The sequence below is a fragment of the Microcaecilia unicolor genome, chromosome 3 (genome assembly GCF_901765095.1).
Source record: "Microcaecilia unicolor chromosome 3, aMicUni1.1, whole genome shotgun sequence".
In the NCBI taxonomy this organism is placed as follows: domain Eukaryota; kingdom Metazoa; phylum Chordata; class Amphibia; order Gymnophiona; family Siphonopidae; genus Microcaecilia; species Microcaecilia unicolor.
Window position 1 is genome coordinate 93,898,698 of NC_044033.1, and position 26,874 is coordinate 93,925,571.

The 26,874-nt window shown below is 44.3% G+C and overlaps 1 protein-coding gene across 8 annotated transcripts in view; it reads right to left on the reverse strand.

Moving 5' to 3' along the window:
- PAPOLG (poly(A) polymerase gamma) overlaps positions 1 to 26,874 on the reverse strand; it is a 146,337-nt gene that overhangs the window by 36,526 nt on the left and 82,937 nt on the right. For 4 of the 8 annotated variants that reach the window (XM_030196198.1, XM_030196192.1, XM_030196196.1 and 1 more), the window contains exons 11-15: positions 26,229 to 26,349; positions 24,650 to 24,734; positions 16,794 to 16,847; positions 4,371 to 4,490; positions 2,253 to 2,362 (exon numbers count right to left, since the gene is read on the reverse strand). In XM_030196198.1, coding sequence (XP_030052058.1) covers positions 2,253 to 2,362; positions 4,371 to 4,490; positions 16,794 to 16,847; positions 24,650 to 24,734; positions 26,229 to 26,349 — 490 coding nt within the window. Of the gene's footprint in view, positions 1 to 2,252; positions 2,384 to 4,370; positions 4,491 to 16,793; positions 16,848 to 24,649; positions 24,735 to 26,228; positions 26,350 to 26,874 lie in introns of all 8 variants that reach the window. The other 4 variants (XM_030196190.1, XM_030196195.1, XM_030196189.1 and 1 more) reach the window with 2 other exon arrangements.

Consider the following 26,874-nt stretch of genomic DNA (forward strand, 5'->3'; position numbering starts at 1 on the left):
TGGGTGTTAAGTCTATCAGGTCTGACATGTAGGCTGGTGCATCTCCATGAATGATTTTGTGAACTAGGCATCATAGTTTTTACCAAAGGAAATCCTGCCAAACTAATCTGACTTTTGACTGGGTGACCAAATTACTGGATAAAGGACATGCGCTAGGAGTAATCTACTTTGATTTCAGCAAAGCCTTTGATATGGTCCCTCACAGAAGACTCATGAATAAACAGAGAGCTGAACTTGGGACCCAAAGTGGTGAACTGGATAAGAAACTGGTTGACCGACAGGCGGCAGAGGGTGGTGGTAAATAGAATCCACTCGTAGGAAAGGAAGGTGAGCAATGGAGTGCCTCAGGGGTCGATGCTGGGACTGATTCTGTTTAATATGTTTGTGAGAGACATTGCTGAAGGGTTAGAAACATTTTTTGCATTTTTGTGGATGACACGAAGATAGCCAATAGAGTGGATACCCTGGAGGGAGTAGAAACCTTGAGAAGAAAATTTCCAAAATTTAGAAGAATGGTCAAAGGTCTGGCAGTTAAAATTTAGTCAACTGATATCCAATTTACACCAGTAACATCCACTCTTAACTTATTCCACTTGCAGACTTAAAATAATTTTTTGTTTTTTTTAAATATGCAGTGCTTAGTGTATCTTGTAGTGCTAGTCTACCATTTATCACAGTATCAGCATTAACCACAACAACCCTGTACCATCATAGCACTGAATCCTTAAGCGTTCCTACCAGGACTTCTGAACTCCCTCAATATCCTGGGATCCCATTCGGCCCCATAGCCTTGTCCACTTTCAGATTTTTAAGCTGTTTATAAACACTTTCTTCTGTGAATGGTGCAATATACACTCCATTCCCAGATATACTCTTGGCAGCCGATCGTGGTTCTTCTCCAGGATTTTCTTCTGTGAACACCGAAGAGAAGTACACGTTTAGCACGCTCGCTTTATCCTCATCACTCTCCACATAGCCACTCAGCAGCATCTTTCAGTCTTACAATTCCATTCCCACCTTTTCTACTTTTCCCAATATATCTGAAAATGGTCTTGTCACCTCGTTACATCTTTAGCCATTTTTTCTTCCTCCTACGGTTTTCGCTAGCCGTATTTCCTCCGCTTCACTTCTTTGAGTTTAATCCAGTAATCTTTTCTGTAATCCTCTTCTTGTGTTCTTCATTACTTGAACAAAGCTTCTTTTGCCTTTATTTTTTCAGCCACTTGTTTGGAGAACCAGATAGGCTTCCTGTTTCTCTTGTTTACTTTCCTTGTGTAAACATCAGTTGCCATATTTAGAGCAGCTTTGAGCTTGGACCACTCCACTTCCACGTCAGGTTAAGGTGGAGAGAGCAGACTGATTAAGCCTGCTAAGGCCAACAGGAATCAAGCTTAGTAAGGGAGGGGGGGGATGGCTGTACACAGTGCAGTGTGGTTAGGAGGGGGCATAAGTGTTGAGTGTGTACGAGTGGTTTTGGGGGGGGGGGGGCGGCACTAGGGTTGTGGCTTGAAGGGAGAATAAGTTGGGAGAGGATCTAAATGGGAGTGAAATTGCTGGGAGAATGTTGTCATAAGCCCTGGTGGAGGGAAATGGGGGGTGGAGGGAAATGGGGGGGGGGGTGGAGGGAAATGGGGGGGGGGGGGTTAAGCCTAGGGATCTCTATACAAACATTACATTTTGCATTTAATTGATTTTCTTGCATTGTATTCTAACATAAAAATCACTAAAAAGGTTGGGTTAATATTCAGCCTACTTTACCTCCACATTGCTATTGAAAGTTGGTAGCCAGAGGATTTAAACATTTACCAGTTACTAGTAAATGCAAGTCTTTTTGACTAAAAATCAGGCCCAGCGACTAAGTTTTGACCAAGTATGCAGAGGTCTGCAGAATTTTCTGTTTGGCACAGAATTTCCCCAGATATACCATTAAAATCAATCACTTTCACTGTATCAGCTATTACAGTACTAACTGGCCCTGACAAAATCTAGTCTGAACTTCCTCAGAACCCACTATACATATAACTTAGTCCACCCTGTAAGTATCAGCATTATGCAATGGTTTTCTCTCTCCTATCACCCCTTTGATAGGAACACCACTCTGAAGCTTCTCCAATTAGCCCAGGAAGTAAAGCATTTAACATATTTCTACAATTAGTATACATTTTCTGAATGTTTACTGAAGCTTCTTTACAACTAGAAGCTTAAAAAGACCCCCCCACCCCTCCAAAAAAAAAAAAAAACCAACAACTTACCTGTATCTGTGAAGGACTGTATGTCATATGTTAAATCGATGTTGACACTTTCTGCATTTTCCACTTTCTTAAAGCATATTCCCAGGAACCACATCGAAACATATTCACTGCTAAAGGAATTTACACCATTTCTGTAAAAACAGTATCCTTTCAAGAACTTAAGGCACACTATAAGTTTGTAGAAAGCATGAACAGAAAAAGACAGGAAAAAACTACAGCGTTAAGTACTACCCTCATCTGTATACTGATGCTACCTCAACTACTCTTAATTACTCCAGTTGTCAAATGTTGCCACTGAAGTGGCACATCAAGGCTCTAAACATTCATTTTTATGAAGCAAAAGGCCATGTGAAATAAAAGAACTACCCTACCATACCACCACTGCTGTAGGAATTCCACATAAAAAGTATGAATACAGGTGTAGAATTTAATATGGTGCGCAGAATTCCCTCAGCATAAAACCTTGCTCTACTTGTAATTTAGTTCCAGCCGGTAGGTATCCTTATGAAATGGCTAGTCTTCTCTCTCCTCCAGCTCCATTCTGAGCTGGATACCACTCTGAAGCATCTTCAGTTAGCCCAAAAGTAAAAGCATTTAATATTTTGCCATTCTAAACAACACATTTGTACAATTCAGTATCAGTTTTCTGAATGTTTCATTCTTTCTGCACCATCAATCCTATCCAGCAATATCATTCCAGTATAGCTTGAATCCTCCCCCTCTGCCAAGCAAGTTTCAACCTCCAGCTTTTACTACTTCCTCTCCAGTGTGGACACCCTCCGCTTTCTCTGCCACATTGCTTTTCTCCCTTCCCTCACCAAATGATCACACAGCAAGATCAGCTGCACATTGGACCATATCCTCCTCTGCTGTTGATCTGAGCAATATAGCTTGTATGGTGTCCCCTGTAGTTGCAATCGGCATTTAAACTCAGGGAAGCAGAGGATGACAACCTGATATGCAGCTAACTCTCCTCTTCTTGCTATGGTTAGTGCTGACACTCCACAGAACTCCCTACAGAATTTTACAAATTATCTGCAAACATCAATGACAGAAGAAATTCAAATACACTGGAGACAAGAAAACATTTCTTCAGCAGTATGGACAATTTACAATCAATATTTTCAATGTGTGAACTGTTATCGTTAGTATTTTGTTTCTGACGGACTGGGACACTATTTTTGCATTTAAAAATGTGCAATAAATATGAACTACAAGCAATGGTTACAAATGATATTTGATGGTCTGCCACCTTATTCACTGTTACGAATACGAAAATAATTCAGACCTATTAAATTGATTCACTAGTTTACTCTGGAGTTTGTTTCTTGTTTTTGGGAATGTCATTGCTGCAGCCTAGTCCCTGGGTAGAATTATGCATAATACCCCTAGGAGTAAGCTTCAAAGGGAGCATCAAAGGTAGCATCTATAAGCTTTCAAATTTTTACCAGCATGCCTATAACTCAAGAAACATGTAGGAAAATCAATTCTGCTTTCATGAGCTTCAGATACACCTTAAGTAGTTCCTGCCATTTTTTAGGCAAGAAAAAAAGGCCAAATGTATTTTTATTTACTACTAGTAAAAAAGCCCCGTTTCTGATGCAAATGAAACGGGGGCTAGCAATGTTTTCTTTTGTGTGCATGTGGGAGTGGGAGTGTGTGTGTCCCTGCCCTCTGGCCTCTCTCCCCTCCCCCCTCTGAGTCCTTCACTGTTACAGAGCCAGCAATTTGATTTCGTGCTCTGCTGTTTTCCTTCACTGACTGTGTTACAGAGAGGGCGGGGCAGACACTCATAGGGAAACCAGATATCTCGCCCCCTTCACACTTCAGGCTAGAGGCTTCATAGAACGTTGGTGTTGCTTTTTATATAGAGAGATGATACAGGATCAAAACAGGAGCTTACATGTAAGTGAACCACTGACCACTGCTTTGTACAACCCTCAGGGGTGGATGATTTTACCCCTCACCCCCACCAAGATGGACCCAAAGTGGTTTACAGAACCTAAAAATCCTTAATACTTTCAAAATACTCCTGCTTCTTTCAGATAAAAGGGAAACTGCTCCTATTAAAATATGAGGACTACATCATGCTGAAAAAAATTCAGACCTTCAACTTACTCTCCACTATGTTCCTTGTTACCAGGAAAAGATTGGGGATTTACGTGTGCTAGAGTAATAAATTCATTCCTTTCCAAGTTTCCAACGAGGACACGAATTTTTGATTCGACCAAACCAACCCTAGAAGGAAAGCAAGTTGGTATTTTAGGTGGTGCATGGTGTACAGTAATCAGATGAAAAAGTCAAAAGCATTATTCAAGAATTAAGTTCTGAAAACTGTTCAAAGTAATTTACATTTGGCAATACCATCTTTAGAGGAACAACTTTCAAACACCATGAAGAGCTTGCAGGTCCTGCAAGTTGATTTTCAAAAATGGAAATGTCCTTCAGAAAGTCAGACCTCAAGGACCATTAAGAGGCAGATGCAGCAACCAAACGTAAAAAAATCAAAATCGTTAAAGTCCCTAACGATTTTTAAAAAACGAAGAATGCACCAAAAAAAAAAAGTCACACATGCTCAGATCGGTATTCAAACGTACAATGTATCAAAGAATCACAATACACATCGGTAATTGGCCCCTAAATCATGCGCAGAGCAGCCAAGCGTTTTGCTGGCTGCTCTGCGCATGCTGCAAACGTAAAAACAAACAAAAAAAAAGCCACAACACATACACGTGGCTACCCGGTCAGCAAAATCCAAAAACAAAGGATCGGGAGGGGGCAAGGGCGCTCATCAGGAGCGTCCTGTATGGACGGCCTTGCCCCCCCCCCCGCTGCTCCCCACTTTCCGCCGCTCCCCCCCCCCGAAAAAGCAAAATGCTAGCTGCCCCGTCCCCCTCCCTTCCTGTTCCTGTGTTCTGCAGAGCTAACCGCCTACCGTCATTCTTTCGCCCCGTGCCCCGCCCCCGCTGCCCCCCCCTGAGGTCGACTACGCCGCTCCCCCCCTCCACCGAGACCCCCCTCCCTATTAACGACCCGAGCAGCGCCTCTCACCTCTTTCTGAAGCGCTGCACGGGCAGGAAGATCTATTGTGTTGGTTGTAGAGTCTCCATGACGTCTCTTCTTCCCTGGCCTAGGCCCCGCCTCCTTCTGACGTAAACCTACGTCAGAAGGAGGCGGGGCCTGGGCCAGGGAAGAAGAGACGTCATGGAGACTCTACAACCAACACAATAGATCTTCCTGCCTGTGCAGCGCTTCAGAAAGAGGTGAGAGGCGCTGCGCGGGTCGTTAATAGGGAGGGGGGTCTCGGTGGAGGGGGGGAGCGGCGTAGTCGACCTCAGGGGGGGCGGAGTTAGCTCTGCAGAACACAGGAACGGGAAGGGAGGGGGACCGGGGCAGCTAGCATTTTGCTTTTTCGGGGGGGGGGGGGGGGGGGGGAGCAAGGCCGTCCATACAGGACGCTCCTGATGAGCGCCCTTGCCCCCTCCCGATCCTTTTTTTATTTGATGTGTTTTCTGACGTCCTTTGGACCAATCACAGCGCTTTTAGCTCTGCTAATGCGCTGGGATTGGCTCAAAGTTTGTTTATTTTTTCTCTTAATGATTTTTCCTGGCACAGAGCTGTCCTAACGAGAGGTCCAGACCTCTCGTTAGATTTCCTGCCTTTTTCCTGCGTAAAGGCAATCGGAAAAGGTTAGTGCATGTCGTTTCAATGGGGTTTTCACACTAATTGCTCATCTCCATTCCGTTTTCGTTAGCTGCTGGCTTCCTCGGTAAAAGCCCTTTGATGCATGCAACGGATCAAATTTTCCTCGTTGGAGGGTCATTAAAGGCTCATTTAGCTTTAGTGCATCTGCCTCTAAGTGCTTTGCATCTGGCTTATAAGAGAAAGTATGTGTGATTTCAAATTGAAATCCCTGTATGTACTTTGCCTCCCCTACTCTAATTTCTCCCCCTCCCCCCACATGCATTGAAGAGGCAATTTTTAGGCCAGGGGATTTACTTGGGTTACTGCTTCGTTATCCAGGTAAATTAATTTGAAAATAGCTGAGATTTCTCATATGTAGAACAGCAGTGATTTTTTTTAATTGAATATTTCAAAATTGAAAAAACACAAACAACAAAATGTAGGCAGACATGTGATCTACGCTCCCTTTGAGATCCAATGTACTTGTCCCAAACACTCAAATTCAGATACTGTTTTCGTCTTCACCAATTTCCATCAGAAGGCTGTTCCACGAAATCACCACCCTTTCCGTGAAGTAGTTCCTCAGGTTACTTCAGAGTGTATCCACTTTCACCTTCATTCTAGAGCTTCCTATAAATTGACTTGCTTCCTGTGAACTTATGCTGTGTAGGTAATTAAATGTCACCATCATGAGGTCACATGACATGATGAGAGTGGCAGCTGAAAAGCAAAGCTCCTCCATGCCCCAACTTTTTGCCAAACATCTGCTGCAGTATTGCTTCATTCCTGTACCTACCATACCGCCAGTTTGTGTGACACCACTTGCTATTCTGTGATTGACTTTTGTTGGTGATTTTGATACATGACGGTGGCCAGATCTGTGAAAGTTAAGGATCAGGACAAGCAGTGTGGCCAGGAGAGCAAGATAGCAGCTCTCCTCACTCACCTCCCAGCCCCTCCATCAGCTCCAACATTATCACTGGAGATAAACACGGAGGTTACTGCAGTGGTGGAGGCAGCCTTGGACAAAAACTTACAGCAAATTTAGAAAGGGCTGAGGAGGCTCATAAGAGGCTGGATGCTTTTAACTTGGAATTAAATGCTCAGCTCCAAAAGATTGGAGACTTGAAGACCAGACCATCTCCCTATTACTTGCTCAACAGCAGATCCTGAACCAGATAGCTGCCCTGGAGCAACACCTTGATGACCCAGAGAACTGATCAAGGCATAATAATCTAAGGTTTGAGAACGTGACCTGCGCCCTTCTAGAAACTTGGATACCGCAAAACCTGCAAACTTGGAGGCCACCTGGGGACCTTCAGGGTGGAGAGAGTGCAGAGATTAGGCACGCAGCACCAAGCGGTGGATCGTCCATGAGCAGTAATTTTTTAGGGTCCTCAACTTTGAAGCAGGCTGTATTACAGAAGATCCGATCTGGGACTGATCTAGTTTACAACGGGGCACAAAATTCTCTGCTTTCAGGACTACTCAGCGCAGGTTCAAGCTCAATGTAAGGCATTTGCTCCGGTATACACCGCTCTGCATGCCTTATATTATCCTGCAAATTTGAGGATCCACCATAATGGGCAGCCCAAATTCTTTGAGTATTTCCTTGGCACAGAACTTCCTGCAAAGCATAGGGGACAATGATACTGCCACCTAAAGGCGACATAACCTTGCCTTTTGTTGTTCTTTCTCGATTTCTTGGTGAAGCGTACAAGTGGATCGGGGGGGGGGGGGGGGGAGGGAACGACAACGACACCCAGTGGTCTCTATCTACTTACTATGCCCCAAGTTAGGGGCGACTTGTGAGTTGTTGATGCTCTTGCCAGGGACATCAATATTGGAATCAGGCTGCATGGAAGCTCCCAGTGGGAGAGCTTGCTTATGGACATGGCTGGAATGCAATGATCCCTGCTGCATTGTTGAACTGGAGTGAATTTTACCTTTTCCTTTGTTATACTGCATATTACAACCTGGATTGGGAACTTGCACGTTTACACTCTCAATTTCAGCTCTATTGCCTAATGGTTATTCTTGGATGTGTAGTTTAACATTAAGGTTTACCTGGGCATGTGCTGTTTTGCTGGATATTGCACTTTTAACCTACATCTTCTGCCCTACAGACTTTTTTTTTCGCATCTCTCTATTATAAGTATGTATCTGCTTGAATGGTGAGAGTTTGGGCACAACATTCAAAGTGACCTGCTCCTTTAGGTGCGAGAATGTTTAGTAGAGGGTGTGCGGAGGACTGGGGAGGAGACTGAGGGTGTTTATATACTGTGCTATTTGAACTGAGATGCTATCACTTGGTGTACTCACTGAACTCAGTCTACTTGCTGGGGGGGGGTGTGGCTGGGACGGCCCCCTGACTCCTTATTAGGGTTACATTTGTGATATAATGCCTTAACATTCTTCAGGGCAGTGCAGTTTAAGGTTGGAATGTGGGAGGCATACATTCTCCTATTAAAAGGCGGAACATACTACATACTCTCAAAGGCAAGCATCTGTTGCCTTTCTGCAGTAAACCCACTTGGATGCCAAGGAACACTCAACTTCATAGATGGTGTGTGAGAGCTTCCTATGCTTCTGATGCTGTAAGGAAGAAGGCCGAGGTGATCATCTTGATCCGAAAGAATGCTCATATGCAAAGTTATTGCCAATGACGTGGGCCGCTTTGTGCTAGTACTGGCTACCCTGAATGGGCAGAGAATGCCGTTATGTAATATTTATGCCCCAAACACCTTGGGGATAAGAAATTCTACTCCTAGCTAGTGTCCCCCTTTTAAGTGCATGCTGATGGGGGGGGGGGGGGGATTTTAATGATGTGCTGGATCCTGCCTTGGATAGGTCACATCCTAGGGGATGGGATCTGATCTGCAAGCAGCAGAGAGTCTCCTTAGTTTGTGACTCGATGGACTTGGTGGATGGGTGGTGCACTCTACATCCAACTGAAAGGGACTTCACTCATTTCTCCTGAACCCAACTCCACCATATCCAGAATTGGCTACCTTTTGCTTTCGAGGGAACTGTTCCCATATGTGACCACTGTCACTATATTAGACCATGCTTGGGTGGAGTTGCGATTGTATCTTGGGGATGCAGTGGGGACATTTCTGATTGGATTACATACAGATGCACACTTTTTGCCTTTTTTTGCTCTCCAAGAGGAAAATATATGCGGAAACCAAATCAGGCTTATAGAGAGCCTCCCATCCTTTTCTGGGAGGCTGCCAAAGCGAGCTGATCACTTACTCCAGTCATCAAAAAAAAGGCTCAGCTCCACGAGGGGGGGAGGGGGTCAGATTACTTTGCCTATTTACAACTGTTGCACTATGTACACTCCCAGTCTCCTCAAGATCTATACCACACTGGAGTAGTATTCAGGACTTTCTGGAAGGGGATGCTTGGGGTCAAGTGTCTATTTTCCTGGTTTCATAAAAGACTTGGTTCACAATTACCAGGTAAACCTTATAGGATATTGTTGGAGGCATGAGGTGGGTCGTCATTTCTGGGTGGTGGGGGGGGGGGGGGGGGGGGGGGGGGGGGAGGATTCCGGCAGTTCACAGTGCGGAGAGCTGAGGGAATGCCAGTACCGGGTAGTATATTGGGCATATTTCTCATGTCGTCAGGCATTTTACGGGGGTTCAGTGTCTCACCCCCAGTATCCCAAATGTAGATTTAGCACTTCACCACTGCTACATGGGCTTTGGCAATGTCCCCACATAAAATCTTTCTGGGCAAACATGGTCAGATATTCAATCATTGCTTTTCACCCACTTTTGTTTTCATTCGAGGGGCTGGTTCTGTCCAATGCAGCCTCTATAGGGGCACAGGGAAGGGGAGAGATCCTCTTCCTACGAAAGGCATACATCTTGGGGAACAAATGCATTCCTCAATCATTGACTGGGAGATCATGCGCCCAGTTTCTGGTATTGGCGTAATATATGTCAAGCACAAACAGAAGAAAAAAAATTCCACTGAGGGCAAGCCCCAGGCAACAAACAGCAGAAGAAAAAACCTCTCACAGATGGTGTCCAGGGAAAATCTTTATTTAGCAACAATCTTCAACAACAATAAAGGGGACCTGACTTGACTCGTATTTCGGCCCTAACGGACTGCCTTCAGGGGTTTAGGAATTTATCATTTCAACCATATTCCCAGACAGCGCTCTGAAAATCAGTTTGTGACAAAACTGCTTATATACAGAAAGACTGCTAATAGGAGTGTTTCATGACTGGTCTGGGAATGTGTTTGAAATGATAAATTCCTAGACCCCTGATGCAGGCTGTTAGGGCCGAAACACGAGTCAGTCGTGTCGGGTCCCCTTTATTGTTATTGAAAATTGTTGCTAAATAAAGATTTTCCCTGGCCACCATCTGCAAGAGGTTTTTTCTTCTGCTGTTTGTTGCATTGGCGTAATATATTACATGAGTTAATGGTGTGGGAATACTATGGTGCCTGTGGTCATCCTAAGAAACAAGTATTTCTGCTCATTTGGGAACCCTATTTATACACAATTTCACACAAGCCTTGTAGCCATATACTGAATTGTTTTCAGAGTTTGGTGGTAGAAGTATTCAGTGCACTAGAATCTTCAGGGCTGGGGAGGCCTATTATTCAGTAGGCTAGTGTGACTGGGGTCTTTCAGAGTCCCAGATCTCAGTCAACGGTCTTTGCTAGGACTTACTATTGGGGTGGGGGTAGTGAGTTGATGTGCTATATACTATAGATTAAAAACTAACGACATTAAATACGTCTGCTGTTGTGGAGCCTGTGTATGCTTTTTAATTTTCTGCATTCTCCAGGTATTGACTATTATTGGTTTTGTCATCAATAAAAAATTGTTAAATCTAAAATGTCTTCACATGTCCCCTCTGCTGCCTTCCTTCAAAAGTATATATATTGAGATCTTTAAGTCTGTTACTATATGCCTTAAGATGAAATCCACTGACCATTTTAGAAGCTGCCCTCTGGACCGACTCCACCCTGTTGATATCTTTTGAAGGTGTGGTATCCAAACCTATACACAATATTCTAAATGAGGTTTCACTAGAATCTTATACAGGGGCATCATCACCTCTTTTCCTACTGGCCATTCCCATCCTTATGCATCCAAGCAGCTTTCAAGCTTTCGCCAACACCGTTTCTACTTGTTTTGCCATTAAGATCATCACATACAAATCACATCACGTCCTGCTCCTCTTTCATACACAAAAGCACGTCACCTCCTAAATGGTACTGTTCCCTCTGTTTTTTGCAGCCCAAATGCATGACCCTGCATTTTTTAGCATTAAATCTTAGCTGCCAGATTCCAGACCATTTCTCTAGTTTTGATAAATCCTTCCTCATTATCCACACCATCAGGCAGCGAGAGGGGTGCTACCCAGTCTTTTACATTGAGTGCCATATGTATGATTATCTCCCAGTTGGTGAGATGTCATATGTGTGCGCCCGATGCAAAAAACTCCTAGACCTCAGAAAGTGTGTTCGTTCTCTCGAGGCTAGAGTAGCAGATTTGGTAGAGATGAGGGAGATAGAGAAATACATAGAGAAATATATAGAGGAGACCTACAGGGATGTAGTAGAGAGGTCCCACCTCCAGTCAGGTAGCCTCTGTGCTACCGTGGAGAGGGAGGTCTCCCAGAAGGTGAAGTAGGAAGTACTACTGTAGCCAGGACCTACCCACCAGAAGATTTACTATCCTCTTGCGCCGAGGATATATCTTCAATGGCTGACCGGGAGGAAAAGGTTAGAACAGCTGTCATACTTGGCGATTCAATCATTAGGAATGTAGATAGCTGGGTGGCTGGGGGACGGGAGGATCGCTTGGTGACTTGCCTACCTGGTGCGAAGGTGGCGGACCTCACGCGGCACCTAGACAGGATTTTAGATAGTGCTGGGGAGAAGCCGGATGTCTTGGTACATGTGGGTACCAATGACGTAGGAAAATGTGGGAGAGAGGTTCTGGAAACCAAATTTAGGCTTTTAGGAAGAAAGCTCAAATCCAGATACTACTACTACTTAACATTTCTAAAGCGCTACTAGGGTTACGCAGCGCTGTACAATTTAACATGAAAGGACAGTCCCTGCTCAAGGAGCTTACAGATCCTCTAGGGTGGCATTTTCTGAAATACCCATTCCACGTGCAGGCCCCAAGAGGCAGGCAGAGCTTCGGAGTCTCAATGCGTGGATGAGACGATGGTGCAGAGAGGAGGGTTTTAGATTTGTTAGGAACTGGACACCATTCTTGGGAAGAGGGAGCCTATTCCGAAACGATGGGCTCCATCTTAACCAGGGTGGGACCAGGCTGCTGGCGTCAGCAGTCAAAAAAGAGATAGAGCAGCTTTTAAACTAGATATGGGGAAAAGGCTGACAGTCGCACAAGAGCACATGGTTTGGGATAAGGTATCTTGCAAGGATACCTCACAAACAGTGAAGATAGGGTTTCTGGATAGTGAGGTTACACAAGTGACTGTGGTAGGCCAGGTGCCCTTAAATACAACTAAAGATCAGACAAAAGATAGCAAATCAACAGTGTCAAGCACTAAGCATCATGCAATTAGGAACAACAAACATACTCTGAAATGTCTATATGCAAATGCTAGGAGTCTAAGAAATAAGATGGGAGAGTTGGAATATATTGCACAAAATGAAAAATTGGACAAAATAGGCATTACTGAGACCCAGTGGAAGGAGGATAACCAGTGGGACACTGTCATACCGGGGTACAAAGCATGTTGTAGTGATAGGCTGGACCGGACTGGTGGAGGGGTAGCATTATATATTAACAAGAGCCTTGACTCAGATAGATTACAAATTCAGCAGGACACAAATCACACCCTTTGAATCATTGTGGGTTGAAATTCCATGTATAAAAGGGAAAAGGACGGTGATAGGAGTGTACTACCGTCCACCTCGCCAGGATGAGCAGGTAGACGCAAAAATGATAAAAGAAATCAGAGATGCAAACAAAATGGGCAATACGATAATAATAGGTGACGTCAATTACCCAAACATAGACTAGGCAAATGTAACATTGGGACATGCTAGAGGTACAATTCCTCGATGAAATCAAGGACAGCTTTATGGAGCAGCTGGTGCAGGAGCCGACGAGAGAAGGAAAAATTCTAGACTTGGTCCTTAGTGGAGCGCATGATATAGTGAGGGACGTTATGGTACTGGGGCCGCTTGATAACAGTGATCATAATATGATCAGTTTTGATTTCAACCTTGAAGTAACTTTACATAGGAAGTCAAATACATTAGCGTTTAACTTTAATAAAGGATACTATGATAGAATGAGAAGAACAGTAAAAAAAAAAAACAAAAAAAACTTAAGGCAACTGAGAGGGTAAAAACTGTACAACAGGCATGGATGCTGTTCAAAAGTACCATCCTAGAGGCCCAGGCCAAACATATTCCGCGAATTACAAAAGAAAGGCGGAAGTCCAAAAGACAGCCGGCGTGGTTGAAAAGTGAGGTGAAGGAAGCTATTAGGGCTAAAAGAAACGCCTTCAGAAAATGGAAGAAGGAACCGTCTGAAAACAACAAGAAGCAACATAAGGCGTGTCAAAGCAAATGCAAGGCACAGATAAAGAAGGCCAAGAGGGATTATGAAAAAAAAGATAGCATTAGAGGCAAAAAAAACATAGTAAAAATTTTTTCCCGTATATTAAAAGCAGGAAGCCGGCAAGAGAATCAGTTGGGCCGCTGGACGACCGAGGGGTAAAAGGGGCGATCAAGGATGACAAAGACGTAGCGGAGAGATTGAATGAATTCTTTGCTTCAGTCTTCACTGAGGAAGATTTGGGTGGGATACCGGTGTCGGAAATGGTATTTCAAGCGGACGAGTCAGAGAAACTTACTGAACTCACAGTAAACCTGGAGAACGTAATGGGGCAGTTCAGCAAACTGAAGAGTAGCAAATCTCCTAGACCGGATGGTATACATCCTAGAGTAGAGTACTGATAGAACTGAAAAATGAGCTTGTGGAGCTTCTGTTAGTGATATGCAATTTTTTTTTCACTTTAAACGTTTTTATTGAGGAAGCTTGAAAACAGTTACACCACAATGTATGTGAAACAACAACTGCTCATAATTTGACACAATACAAACCAATCTGTTCTACATTATATCACCAACATTACAACAGTAGAAAACTAGGCGAGCAAACTTGAGTCCCCATGTACTCTGTACACTGGAAAGGGCAATCCTCCCCCCCCTCCCTTTCCAGATGAAACCCCCATCCAGACCTTTACTGCCCCTTATACCCCTCCCTTCCCTTTCCTCCCTACAGTGATATGCAATTTATCCTTAAAATCGGGCATGGTACTGGAAGATTGGAGGGTGGCCAATTTAACGCCGATTTTTTAAAAAAGGTTCCAGGGGAGATCCGGTAAATTATAGACCGGTGAGTCTGATGTCGGTGCCGGGGAAAATGGTAGAGGCTATTATTAAAAACAAAATTACAGAGCACATCCAAGGACATGGATTACTGAGACCAAGTCAGCACGGCTTTAGTGTGGGGAAATCTTGCCTGACCAATTTACTTCAATTCTTTGAAGGAGTAAACAAACATGTAGACAAAGGGGAGCCGGTTGATGTTGGGTATCTGGATTTTCAAAAGGCATTTGATAATGTACCTCATGAAAGGCTACAGAGGAAATTGGAGGGTCACGGGATAGGAGGAAATGTCCTATTGTGGATTAAAAACTGGTTGAAGGATAGGAAACAGAGAGTGGGGTTAAATGGGCAGTAGTCACAATGGAGAAGGGTAGTTAGTGGGGTTCCTCAGGGGTCTGTGCTAGGACCGCTGCTTTTTAAAATATTTATAAATGATTTAAAGATGGGAGTAACCAGCGAGGTAATTAAATTTGCTGATGACACAAAGTTATTCAAAGTTGTTAACTCGTGTTAACTCGCGAGAGGATTATGAAAAATTACAGAAGGACCTTACGAGACTGGGCGGCTAAATGGCAGATGACGTTTAATGTTAACAAGTGCAAGGTGATGCATGTGGGGAAAAAAGAACCCGAATTATAGCTACATCAGGCAAGGTTCCACGTTAGGAGTTACGGACCAAGAAAGGGATCTGGATGTCGTTGTTGATAATACACTGAAACCTTCTGCTCAGTGTGCTGCTGCGGCTAGGAAAGCGAATAGAATGTTGGGTATTATTAGGAAAGGTATGGAGAACAGATGTGAGGATGTTATAATGCCGTTGTATCACTCCATGGTGCGACTGCACCTTGAGTATTGTATTCAATTCTGGTCGCTGCATCTCATGAAAGATATAGTAGAACTGGAAAAGGTGCAGCGAAGGGAGACAAAAATGATAGCAGTAATGGGACGACTTCCCTAAGAAAGAAAGACTAAGGAGGCTATTTATTGCATTTGTATCCCACATTTTCCCCACCTCTTTGCAGGCTCAATGTGGCTTACAATACATCATGAATGGTGGAAATATATAAGAGAATATACATTTAATATTACATAAGGATGTTGGGCTTTTCAGCTTGGAGAAGAGATGGCTGAGGGGAGACATGATAAAGGTATATAAAAATAATGAGTGGAGTGGAACAGGTGGATGTGAGGCGTCTGTTCACACTTTCCAAATATACTAGGACTAGGGGGCATGCGATGAAACTACAGTGTAGTAAATTTAAAACAAATAGGAGAAAATCTTTCACTCAACGCATACTTAAACTCTGGAATTCGTTGCCAGAGAACATAGTGAAGGCAGTTAGCTTGGCAGAGTTTAAAAAGGGGTTAGACGGTTTCCTAAAGGACAAGTCCATAGACCGCTACTAAATGGACTTGGGGAAAAATCCACAATTTTGGGAATAACTTGTATGTACGTTTGGGTAGCTTGCCAGGTGCCCTTGACCTGGATTGGCTGCTGTCGGGGACAGGATGCTGGGCTCGATGGACCTTTGGTCTTTTCCCAGTATGGCATTACTTATGTAGGCATGGTAGCCATAACCCCCCCTCCCCACCTCATTCCTGCGTTCTGTGGACTGGCTTCTGCCAATTCTAAACTTTGTCTCTAATAAGGAAGGGAAAAAAAATCAACCTCAAAGGACTGTTGCCTGCCGTGTCCCTCAGATTCTGTTCTCCACTGGGAATCTGGGCCTACAGGCTTCCCAGACCATTCAATTAATCTACCAGACCATATGTCTGCACCACTTGCTGAAGCCACAGAAATACTAAGGAGCTGAAGGCAGCACCAGCTCCTATAAAAGGGGAGTGAAGCCAGCTCTGATCTTTTTTTTTCTGGTCTCATCTGCTGGAAGGGGAACATAACCCATTTGTCTGAACTGCTCTGGTATGGAAGATAAAGGAATGCTTGCTTCTCTAGATCAAATTAAAAGGGCATAGCAATCACTTGCTCCAGCAACTATTTACACATGACCTATCTTATGGAAAAAAAAACCCCACAACATTTTACTACATACAAAAATGGTGATCCATGTACTTATGTTGTCCTGATTTTTAATGATGAATCATGATTTCACTAGTCTGACTTCCTGGTAAGCTCTGAAGGAAAACTTGATATACGTATATGTTAATAAACAAAATAGTGGTTGATCACCCTGATGACGGTTCCATTTGCAGAACCAAACACTGTCACACTTTATGAAGATTAAACAAACCTCATGTTATTTTTGGACTGCTTGACTACCTTCTACATTTCCTGCTATATGGTTGTAAAAATCTCTATCCTGAAGTATTCTGATATCAAAGCTACTCCAATCCTAGGGGAAAGAAGAAAAAGAAAACAAAAAGCCAACATCCTAACTGGTTTATACTAGTGGAGCACTTTCTTTCATAATTTTCTTCCCATCAAATACTTACCACTCTAAATGGTTCTCTTCAGTGGATGCACATGCAGTTAACACAATATAATGCCTAGAAAACAGATTAGAACAAATAAACTACTTTTTCAAAAAGCATTATAAATCAACCATTTCATTTTTATATTAGTAAAAATAAAAGGTTTGAACACTGCAGGTGATATTTATTGCATCAACACTTGTGACTAGCTTTGTGTTATACTTCCTTATAAAAAGAAACCAAGAATATGTGAAATGTATATAAAACTAATCCTCATTAGTGAGTATGACATCTGCTTCTGCATATTAGACTTCAGTTTCCCCCCCACAGGCACAGAATTGTAAAAAGAAAAAAATCTTATCTGCCAGTCTTTTTTCCTTGAGTCTCTCCAGATCAGTCCTGACAAAAGGGTATATACTCCCCTATCAGCAGATAGATGGATACTAGAACTACTGGCTAAGCGACATCATCCCTATAAGGTTCTGTGCAGTCACGACCCAGCCAGTATTATTGACAAAGCAGAATGGCAGAATTAGAACAAAATCGTCCACAAAGAACCCAGGGACAGAACAACTCCTTGTTTTAATTTTTTAATAGACTCCAGAAACAGAAAACTTCAGAGAAACTGTGTTCCGCTAGTCCTCTAGAATGAACTATACAGACAGACGGATACTCCAAGAAAAACTGACAGGTTTGGATAGGTCTGGAATGACTCAAGGAAAGAAAGTTAATAGGTAAGATCTAATTAGTTCTTCCTCATCTCTCTAGACCAGTCCCAAAGAGTTGAAGTACCAAAGCAGTACTCAAGATGGTGGGAAACTGACAACCCACACTGCAGAATTTTGTGCTCCAAAATTTGGATCCTGCCTAGTCTGAACATTCATCTGGTAACGCTTGGAAGAATGCAGAGTGGATCAAGTTGCAGCCATGCAAATGTCTTGTGACGAGATTAAGGTGTGCTCTGCCCACGATGATGCATGGGCTCTGGTCGAATGGGCCTTTAGTTCTAGGCACAGGGTGACCTTTCAAGTTGGCTGAGGATACTGCCTCCTTTCTACCTCTTGCCACAGTAGCTTTAGAGGCCACCTCACCCTCTGAAGGAAACAGCTTGTCCAACCTACGCAATACCTCCATCCTCGAGTAGCAATGCAAAGTCCTGTGCATATCCAGACGATATAAGAGCGTCAGATCCTTCCCTCTGCATGTTTCCCTTGCGTAAACAGGAAGTTGTGTCAGATGGGCGGGACACAGCAGAAGGAAGGATCCAACACCAGCTCAGGCAGCGTGTTATAGATGCAGGAGCCACTAAATGAAGCAGGCTTGTTCAGGGGGAGGAAGAACACAAAGTGGTGTGGACTTGGGGAAGAGGGTTGAAGGAAGAAGGCAGCACTAGAGGAGGGGTTTGAAGGAAGGAGGTACTGGACTCAGGAAGGGTGCTGAGGGAAAAAGAAAAACTTTTTCTGAATTAGGGGAGAGGCTAAATGAAAGAGGAAGAGGTGCTGGACTGAGAGGGAAAGGGCTGAGGGGAGATGTACATGAGAGGGACAGGTGCTGGACCTCCAAGGATAGGGGGGCCGGGGGAAGCGTGAAGATGAGGGAGAGAGTGAGCAAATAAGAGAAGAGGAAAGATGCAGTTACACAAACCCAGATGGCGTGCTCCTTTCCTGGATTGCATATGCAGTAAACCACACTTAACAGGCTTTCACTTCTGGTGTGCAGTTTGCTGCCTATACAACCTGGGAAAGCACATGGCATTGGGAATTTGTGTAGCCATGTCTCCTGGCACAATAAGGAGGAAAGGGGGAGAAGGGGGGGAGGGAATTGCTGGACTATAGTGGTAAAGGAGAGAAAGGGGTTGGAAGGACAGGGAGATGCTGGGCTACAAGTGTAAAAGAAGGGAGAGGGAAGGGGAGACACTTGGCATGGTGGAACAATGTGGGACAGATGAGTGAGAGGAGGATGGTAAGTACAGAGGGTAGAATTGTATAATGGGGAGTGGGTGAAAGAAGGGAATGTAAGGCCAGGGAAGGAGGCGTGAGACAGCAGAAGTAGGGATGACAGGAGGAGATGGAAAGTTGATAGGTACTAGTAAATGAAATTCAGGTGGAGGACTGAAGCGTGAGAAGGTGAAATTTGAGGTGAGAGACAGAAAAGAAAGAGAAAATGTGTCAGACAGATGAACCAACTGGAAAGAGCAGAAGACAGAAAATAAAAAATCTGGGACCAACATAACAAATTCAAAATCATTTTTTTTTTTTTGGTGGAATATGTTAGCTTTGGGAAATGTGCATCACACATGTCTTTGCAATTTTTTTTTCAGTACAAGAGGAAATACATTTGTGTTTTCATTTCTCCTACATGCCTAGTTTGACTTCTTGGGGTTTCCAATTCAATTTTTCATCCTTATGTTTCTAATTTGTGATCCCTTGTTCTGTAATTGGTGTGTGACCAAGGTGTGGTATTCTGTTGGCAAGTAGTTTCTGCGTACAACTCTTTAGCAGTCCCACTTGTTCTGTTTTACCAGCAGTAAATGTATTGGTGTTTTAGGGCCCTGTGTAATATTTGTAGTGCTGCTGTTAAGTAGGATTCTTGTCATCAGAACTTTCTCTTTTTTTTTTTTTTTTTTTTTTTAAGTTTTGTATGGTAACTTCCATGGAGTAAATGTGTTAATTATGATTTGTACCTGTTGTGGGGGAGATTAGGATTTTGTGTATGCAGAGTATGTTACATTTAATATATAAGAACTAATGTACTGTATCAGACCAAAGGTCCATGAGGGTTATGTATGCAGTGTGTCACGGATACAATCATCATCCATCATGTGTCCTGACTGAAAAAAGGTTGAGAACCACCATCCTAGATCCAAGCACATGCCTGCTGAGACAGTCCGCTTCCATGCTACTGACAGGAAATGAAGATGACTTTGCCCAAGCCTTGAGCTCAGCTGCTTTCAAGGTTACAAAAAGAGACTCTTCATACCCCCTGGCAATTGACATAAGTCAACACCCATGGTGTTGTCTGACAATGCATGCACAGCCCTGTGCTGAAATGGCTGAAATGTCCAAAGCACCAAACAACTCTGGTCTTCATCAGTTGAACCACACAGAATCCACTAGTGTCCACCGACCTTGTGCCACCTGTCCCTGGCAATGTGCTCCCTAGCCTATCATGCTAGCGTCCATTATCCCTATAAACCAATATGGAGTTTCCAGGTCCACACCTCGCAACAAGTTGGAGCTGCTCATCCACCACTGGAGACTACCCTTCACTCTCCCCCTGTAAACAGAGGGCGAGTCTCAACTGAAAGAAAGCACTGTAAAGAGGAGGCATAGGATGAAGGTGTAAGGGGATAACCTGAGGAAATGTTACAGAAAGGGTGGTAAATATGTGAAGTGGCGCACTAGTGAAAGTCATGGAGACGAAAACAGTATCTGAATTCAAGACAGCATAGGACAAGTACATAGGCTCTCTATTACTAATTTCTATAGCGCTACTAGATGTACGTAGCACTGTACACATTATATGTAGGTACTTTCTTTTGTCCCTAGAGGGCTCACAATCACCTGCTGGACTAATCATTAGGCTAGATTTACAAGACGTACGAGGAGAGACTTGCTGACCTGAACATGTATACCCTGGAGGAAAGTATTTTTTCACGGAGAGAGTGGTGGATGCTTGGAATGCCCTCCCGTGGGAGGTGGTGGAGATGAAAACGGTAACGGAATTCAAACACGCTTGGGATAAACACAAAGGAATCCTGTTCAGAAGGAATGGATCCCCAGAAGCTTAGCCAAGATTGAGTGGTGGAGCCGGTGGTGGGAGGCGGGGCTAGTGCTGGGCAGACTTCTACAGTCTGTGCCCTGAAAATGACAGATACAAATCAAGGTAAGGTATACACAAAAAGTAGCACATACGAGTTTATCTTGTTGGGCAGACTGGATGGACCGTGCAGGTCTTTTTCTGCCGTCATCTACTATGTTACTATGAGGCATATTTTCAAAGCACTTAGCCTTCCAAAGTTCCATAGGTTTCTATGGAACTTTGGAAGGCTAAGTGCTTTGAAAATATGCCTCTATGTTACTCCTCCACTCTCAAATGGCGTGATAGGGAGAGTAGATGGCACGGATGGGAAGACTGGATAGCCATGATTATCTGTCTACATTTTTCACTGTTTCTAAGGCTCATTAAAGGGGATGCATATCTGCTCCCGCCCAGGGAACCACTTCAATGATGGCCACCATCAAGCCAAGGACTTGTAGGACCTCCCAGGCTGTTGGTTGAAGCTGCTGAATCAGGAAGACTGTCCTTGGACATAGTGAAGCGGATTCCCAAATATTTCAACAATTAAGATGGAATCGGAGAACTTTTGAAAAGATTCACTAGCCATCTCAGGCTCTGTAGCAGTTTGACTATCTGGTATGTGGAACGCCTACTCTCTTCTGGAGCCTTTGCATGGATCAGCTAATCATCAAGGTAAGAATGCACCAGTACCCCTTCTGATAGAGGTGACTAGCCACCATCACCACAATCACCTCTGAGGTGGTCCTTAGCGCTGTGGCCAATTTGAAGGGTAGGGCTTTGAATTGATAATGGCCTCCCAGGATCGCAGAGCACAAATACTTCTGACTGGATAGATTGGAATTCTCCTTGATAATCGGAAACAATGACTGACCCAAGCCTCCATGTGAAGAAAGGTCACACAAGGCCCTGTTGACATTTTTAAAATCCAAAATTCGGCAAAATATCTTTTTTTGGACACTAAAAAAAAAAAAATGGAATACCTGCCAGAATCTCTCTTTCTGTGGAACCAGAACTATCACCTACAAAATTCAGCAACTTGTCCACTGTCGGATGCCGAGACTGACAGGGAGACACCAGGAAGGCATCTGCAAGGTGCCTAGTGAACGCAAGGGTATAGCTCTGTCAAATGACCTCCAGAACCCACTAGCGTGAAGCTATCTGGGTCCATCTCTGACAGTTTTAAACATACCCTAATGTGAACTACCGGAGCCTGGGTCCCAACACAGCCACCCCAATGAGTTCCACGAAAGGACTGGCCCCAGGACTTCCGATTGCCACCAACTCTATCCTGGCAGTACCTCTTAGTATCCCCAAATCACCCCTCAGGGTCAGTCTAGACCCTGGACGAGATCCATCCTCTGGAAACCGAAGAGTCTTAGATTCCCCAGATCCTCACTCAACTTCTCCAAATACTCACTGGACAACCCCTGAAGGGCAACTGGCTGAAGCAGACTTTAGAAGTCAGATCCTCAAGCAGGGGAAACGTCCTAGCTGCCTTCTGCACCCCTGTCAGAAGAGAGAAAACCTCCATTTTTAGCCACCTACAGTTGGTCTGCCACTATGTTGAGGACCTCTAGAACCTGAGATGTCAACAAGGAGAGTTCCTGCCTCCTGAAAGTTTACACAATGGAAGGGTCCTCCTCTGGAGGAACCACAGCTTCTAACTCAGGTAGGTCCTCTTTCCAGGGCTCTTCCTGAGGCCTCAGTTGCTACCAAGTCCAAACCCTCATCTTCAAACCTTGCAGTTAGTTCATAGTTCACCTTTATTTACTATACTGCAAATACAAAAAAAATACTTAAGCAGTGCTTTTTTGGCTGCTAAAGTACTCTGAGGCACCTGGACCCCCGGCAACCATGTTGGCACGTGCAGGCAAATCTTTCAGGCAGCACAAATTCCATGGAAGCTATGATGCTCCCACATCATGCCGACCCTCTGTTGTCGACAGTCTGCGTGCCAGAACATAAAATGGCAGAGGTTCCCGCCAAAAGGGCCTCCCCTGTGTTGCTTGAACTGGAGTCCTCTTCAGTGGTTTCTGTTCTCTTTCCTCTTCTCCTTTTTTTTTTTTTTTTGGGGGGGGGGGGGGGGGGGGGGGGAACTAAAGACCAGAACAAGAACAGATAGGCAAAACCAGCGCGGCTGACAAAGGGCGGGATCCTGGATTCATCTGCTGCTACTAAAAGGAAAGAAAATTATCAGCAGGTAAGGCATAATTTCACCTTCCTTAGCGTATGCAGCAGATTAATCCAAGAACAGGTGGGATGTACCAAAGCAATCCCTAAGTAGGGTGGGAAGTTGCCGCTCCCAGAGTCAGAACCGCTACTGCAAAGGCCACATCCAGTTTCTCCTGTTTGGGCAGCCAGCTTTGGAACGCTATACCCAGACCAATCCGATTAATAAACGACTTCTTGCCCTTTAGAAAAATGCTGAAAGCTCATCTCTTTAAGCAAGCCTACTCAAATGCCCCAACCTAATCTCGCCAACTTCTACCCCCAATTCTGTTCTGACTTAAATATCAACGTCCCATCCTTCTCTTTCCATCTCTCCTTAATTTTATCCCTCCTTACCCTATCCTATCCACCCTCTTTTATCCTAGTCATTATCTAGCTCAACTTATCATACACTACTAAGCCCAACTTTACATTGTTTTACTACTGTTTTATTAAAATTCTATTAACTTTGTATTTCAAATTACTATGTAAGCTGCATTGAGCCTGCATTGTGTGGGAAAGCGCGGGATACAAATGTAATAATAATTAAAAAAAACAACAGCTTAAAGTAATTCTGTTCTTTCCTTGGATTCCCTTGCATAGTGGGGGCAGTTTGAGAAGAATTTGTGCCACTGCCCCAGCTACATGCAAACAGTTTCTGACTCAACAGTAATTTTGGTAAAGGAAACCAAACTCTGGAGAAAATAAAGGGGAATCCCCTGGACCAGCAGTCTCAAATGGAACACAAGGTCCTTTAGGAAAAGTCGCCCCTCCTCCCTGCCCACATCAAGGCCGCAGGGTGGGAAAGGATCAGAGCTGATATCAGGAGAAAAGAGAGGGCCACGCCAGCAAAAATGCGCACGTTCCCGCCATCCCGCTGCGCAGCATCTGCTACTGCAGAAGGAACAGCTTTCAAATGCCAGCGTCGCCCATATTAAAGCATGGTACCCCCGCGCTGAAAGAGAAAGGCAGGGACTCACCGGACAGCAGGTGTCTCCGGAGAAGCAGAGTCCCAGAGACGCAGCAGCCTGCTGCCTAACCGGAACACAGACTGAAAGCACAGCATTAAGACAGAGAAACCCGGTACTGCCCGGTCCTGTCAGAAATCTTCTGGGTTTTTTTTTAACACCAAATGAAGGCAAAGGAGCTCTCGTTTTTTTTTTTTTTTTTTTTTACTGGTGAGGAAGGCTAGAGCTCTAAAGACCGGGAAGGAAGGGGTGGGGGGGTGGGGAGGGTGAAGCAGGGACCCAGATGACTAAATATGCCCCCAAAGTCAGCACCACCAGCCAAACACCCCTAAACTCAACTGGCCCACAGAACCCAGGAGTATCCCCAACAGACAAATCCAGGAGCTGCTGAAGTGCCGTCCACCACCTGCTGGAGATAGAGATGTACTGAGGTGAAGAAGGAGCTGGCCGTCTGGTATCACTGCCTTCAGCTTTGTAATCTCTATCTCCACCTGCTGGTAGATGGACAGAACCCACCAGTTCTTGGATTCATCTGCTGCATACGCTAAGGAACTATGTTTAAGTTTAATGGAATAATGTACGATAACAATTCACCCAAGTGTACCAGAATGTATTTTCCCTGTCCCAATCTAAGTTTGTACTTGAGTCAATGGAAGTTGAAGTGACTTGCCCAAGATCACAACATTCCTCCTGTACTCAAGTCAGGTCTACCAGCCCAAGAACCACTTCCATTGATCAGCCTTTAAACAGGTGTCAAATGCCCAACAGAGTGATTTTTTTCTGGTCTAGAGATGTTAGATCACCATGCTGGCAGAATAGGGTGGAGGCAGTCTATTTTCAAAGAATTTAGTAGCCACAGTGTTTGTAAATATAAAACTGAAATGCTAGCTTCATACACACCTGTACTTCTGAAAAAAAATTGGCAGCTCTAGTAGCTTTGACCAATCTGATTTCCCTTGTAGAATTTCATCTGTGACAGCAAGACCTGTGATAACCAATAAAAGGTTATGTTATCTTATGACCAAGCACCTTCCTTTTGTACATCAAGACTAAATAAAAGGAATGGGCTACCTTTAAGCCTTTGGGAGTCAAATACTATATCAATGGTTTCCAAACTGTGCGCCGTGGCACCCTGGTGCGCCACAGCAAACTCTCAGGGGTGCTGCGGCAAATCCTAACCTCTGTCCAGTCGCCTAAAATCCAGCATCACTCCCTATTTTCCCTTCCCACAGTTCCAGAATCTGCTGCTTCCTCCTCCTTCCCTGCAATGCTTGCAGCTTACATTTTTGGGCCACCCGCGATTCACACAGGCACTGTGGGAACTTACCTCTGCCACGTCCGGCCCTTGCAACAGGCAGTTACATCAGAGAGGACTGGATGTGGCAGAGGGAAGGCCCCGGAGTGCCTGTGTGAACAGTGGACAGCCTGAAAATGTAAGCTGCAAGCACTGCAGCGGTAGAAGGAGAAGGAAGCGGAAATCCTGGACCTGCGGGAAGGAATGTGCCGAGCAATGCTGGATTTAGGGAAGCCAGAGGTGTGCTGGACTTATGGGAGGAGGGGGTTGCAGGGAAGTGAAAGATGTGCTGGATTTTAAGGAAGGAGGGGGGGTCTGCAGGGAATTGAGGTGTGTGCTGGACTTTCTAGGAGAAGGGGGTTTGCAGGGAATGGAGAGGTGTGCTGGACTTTCAGGGAGAAGAGGTGTGCTGAACTTTCAGGGAGGAGAGGAGAGGTGTGCTGAGTGAGAGCTGGGGCTGCAGGGAAAGGGAGACCTGTGTGGTGGTGGTGTTGGGGGGGGGGGGGGGGAGGGGGGGAGGGCAAAAAATTGCTTGGACACTAAGCATGCCATGAACCAAAAAAAGTTTGGGAACCACTGTACTATAGTCTAACACCTGTTTAGAAATTAAGAATTATAGAATTTCATATTGTTGGAATAAACCACCTATTTTCTATGGGTAAGGAAGGGAAATGCAGACACCTGACAGCTCAGGAGTGTTTTTATAAATGCTCTCCTTGAGCATGGGGAGAGAATGACAATCACTCTGCCCCATTGTTCCTCAGTCTGTATGACGGCTGTCTGCTTCATACTGGGGGAGGGGGAGGGGAAAGGCTGCATGCCCCTGCCGTCTATGGAGAACCCTGTTACAGATAACACTGCAATACCACAAACCTACAGAGCAGATTGGCTTTTTTTGGAGATACTCTATGTGGCAAAAAGCCCTAAAAGATCCAGAAGCATTTGCTGCAGATAAGACCACAAAGTAAATATTTATGGCAGCCTGAGCTTCTCTTTCTTTTCCAAATAGCGATTTATTTTGCCTCAGTTGCTCAGAACTACTGCTGTACAGAAATCATTGTATAGGCTTTGTAGTTAGATTAAAAGAAAAAAAACAACAAAAAAACCAGCTAGTCAACTACAGAATAGTACGCATGTCAATTAGACTTCTTACTGAACATATATCCAATTAACATGAAACCTTACCCTGTCTGAACTCTTCCACCATCACTGTTCGAGTTGAAGTAGACACGTTGTATGTGGAATTCTGCTGTGGATATGCTGGTGTGATAATAGGCATGAGATGGTATCTGTCAGCTGGATTCACCTATGAAATTGTGGAGTCCAAATTAAACCAAGGCACATTTACTATACTGTTAGGTTTAAAAAAATAGTTTTAAAAAGTTTAGATGTGTAGTCAAGGGCACTGTAAAATATCCTCTTAAAGTACAAGAAAATGCTTAGTGAAAGTGCCACTAAGGAACTTACATGAAGCCTATTTTACAAAAGTAGGCACCTATTTGTCTTTATTAATACCAGCATTAAATGCCAAGGTGCAGAGCTCTACCAGCCCTAGAGCTGGTGTAAATGTTTTTGCCCAATATTTATCAAATTGGTGCACAAATTATAGTATTTATATAATCTATATCTGTACTTACCTGCTCTGCCCAAACTCCACCTTTGTGCATGCCTACTGGTAAAGCAAACTTCTTCACCTGTAGCAGGTGCTCTCCAAGGACAGGACACAGATTACCATAAATGGGTGAGGTCACTGATGGAGCCTCAGCATGGATGCTACTCAGCATTCAGAAGATTCTTGGAGATTTTGGTAGAGCTGATCACATGCGCACAC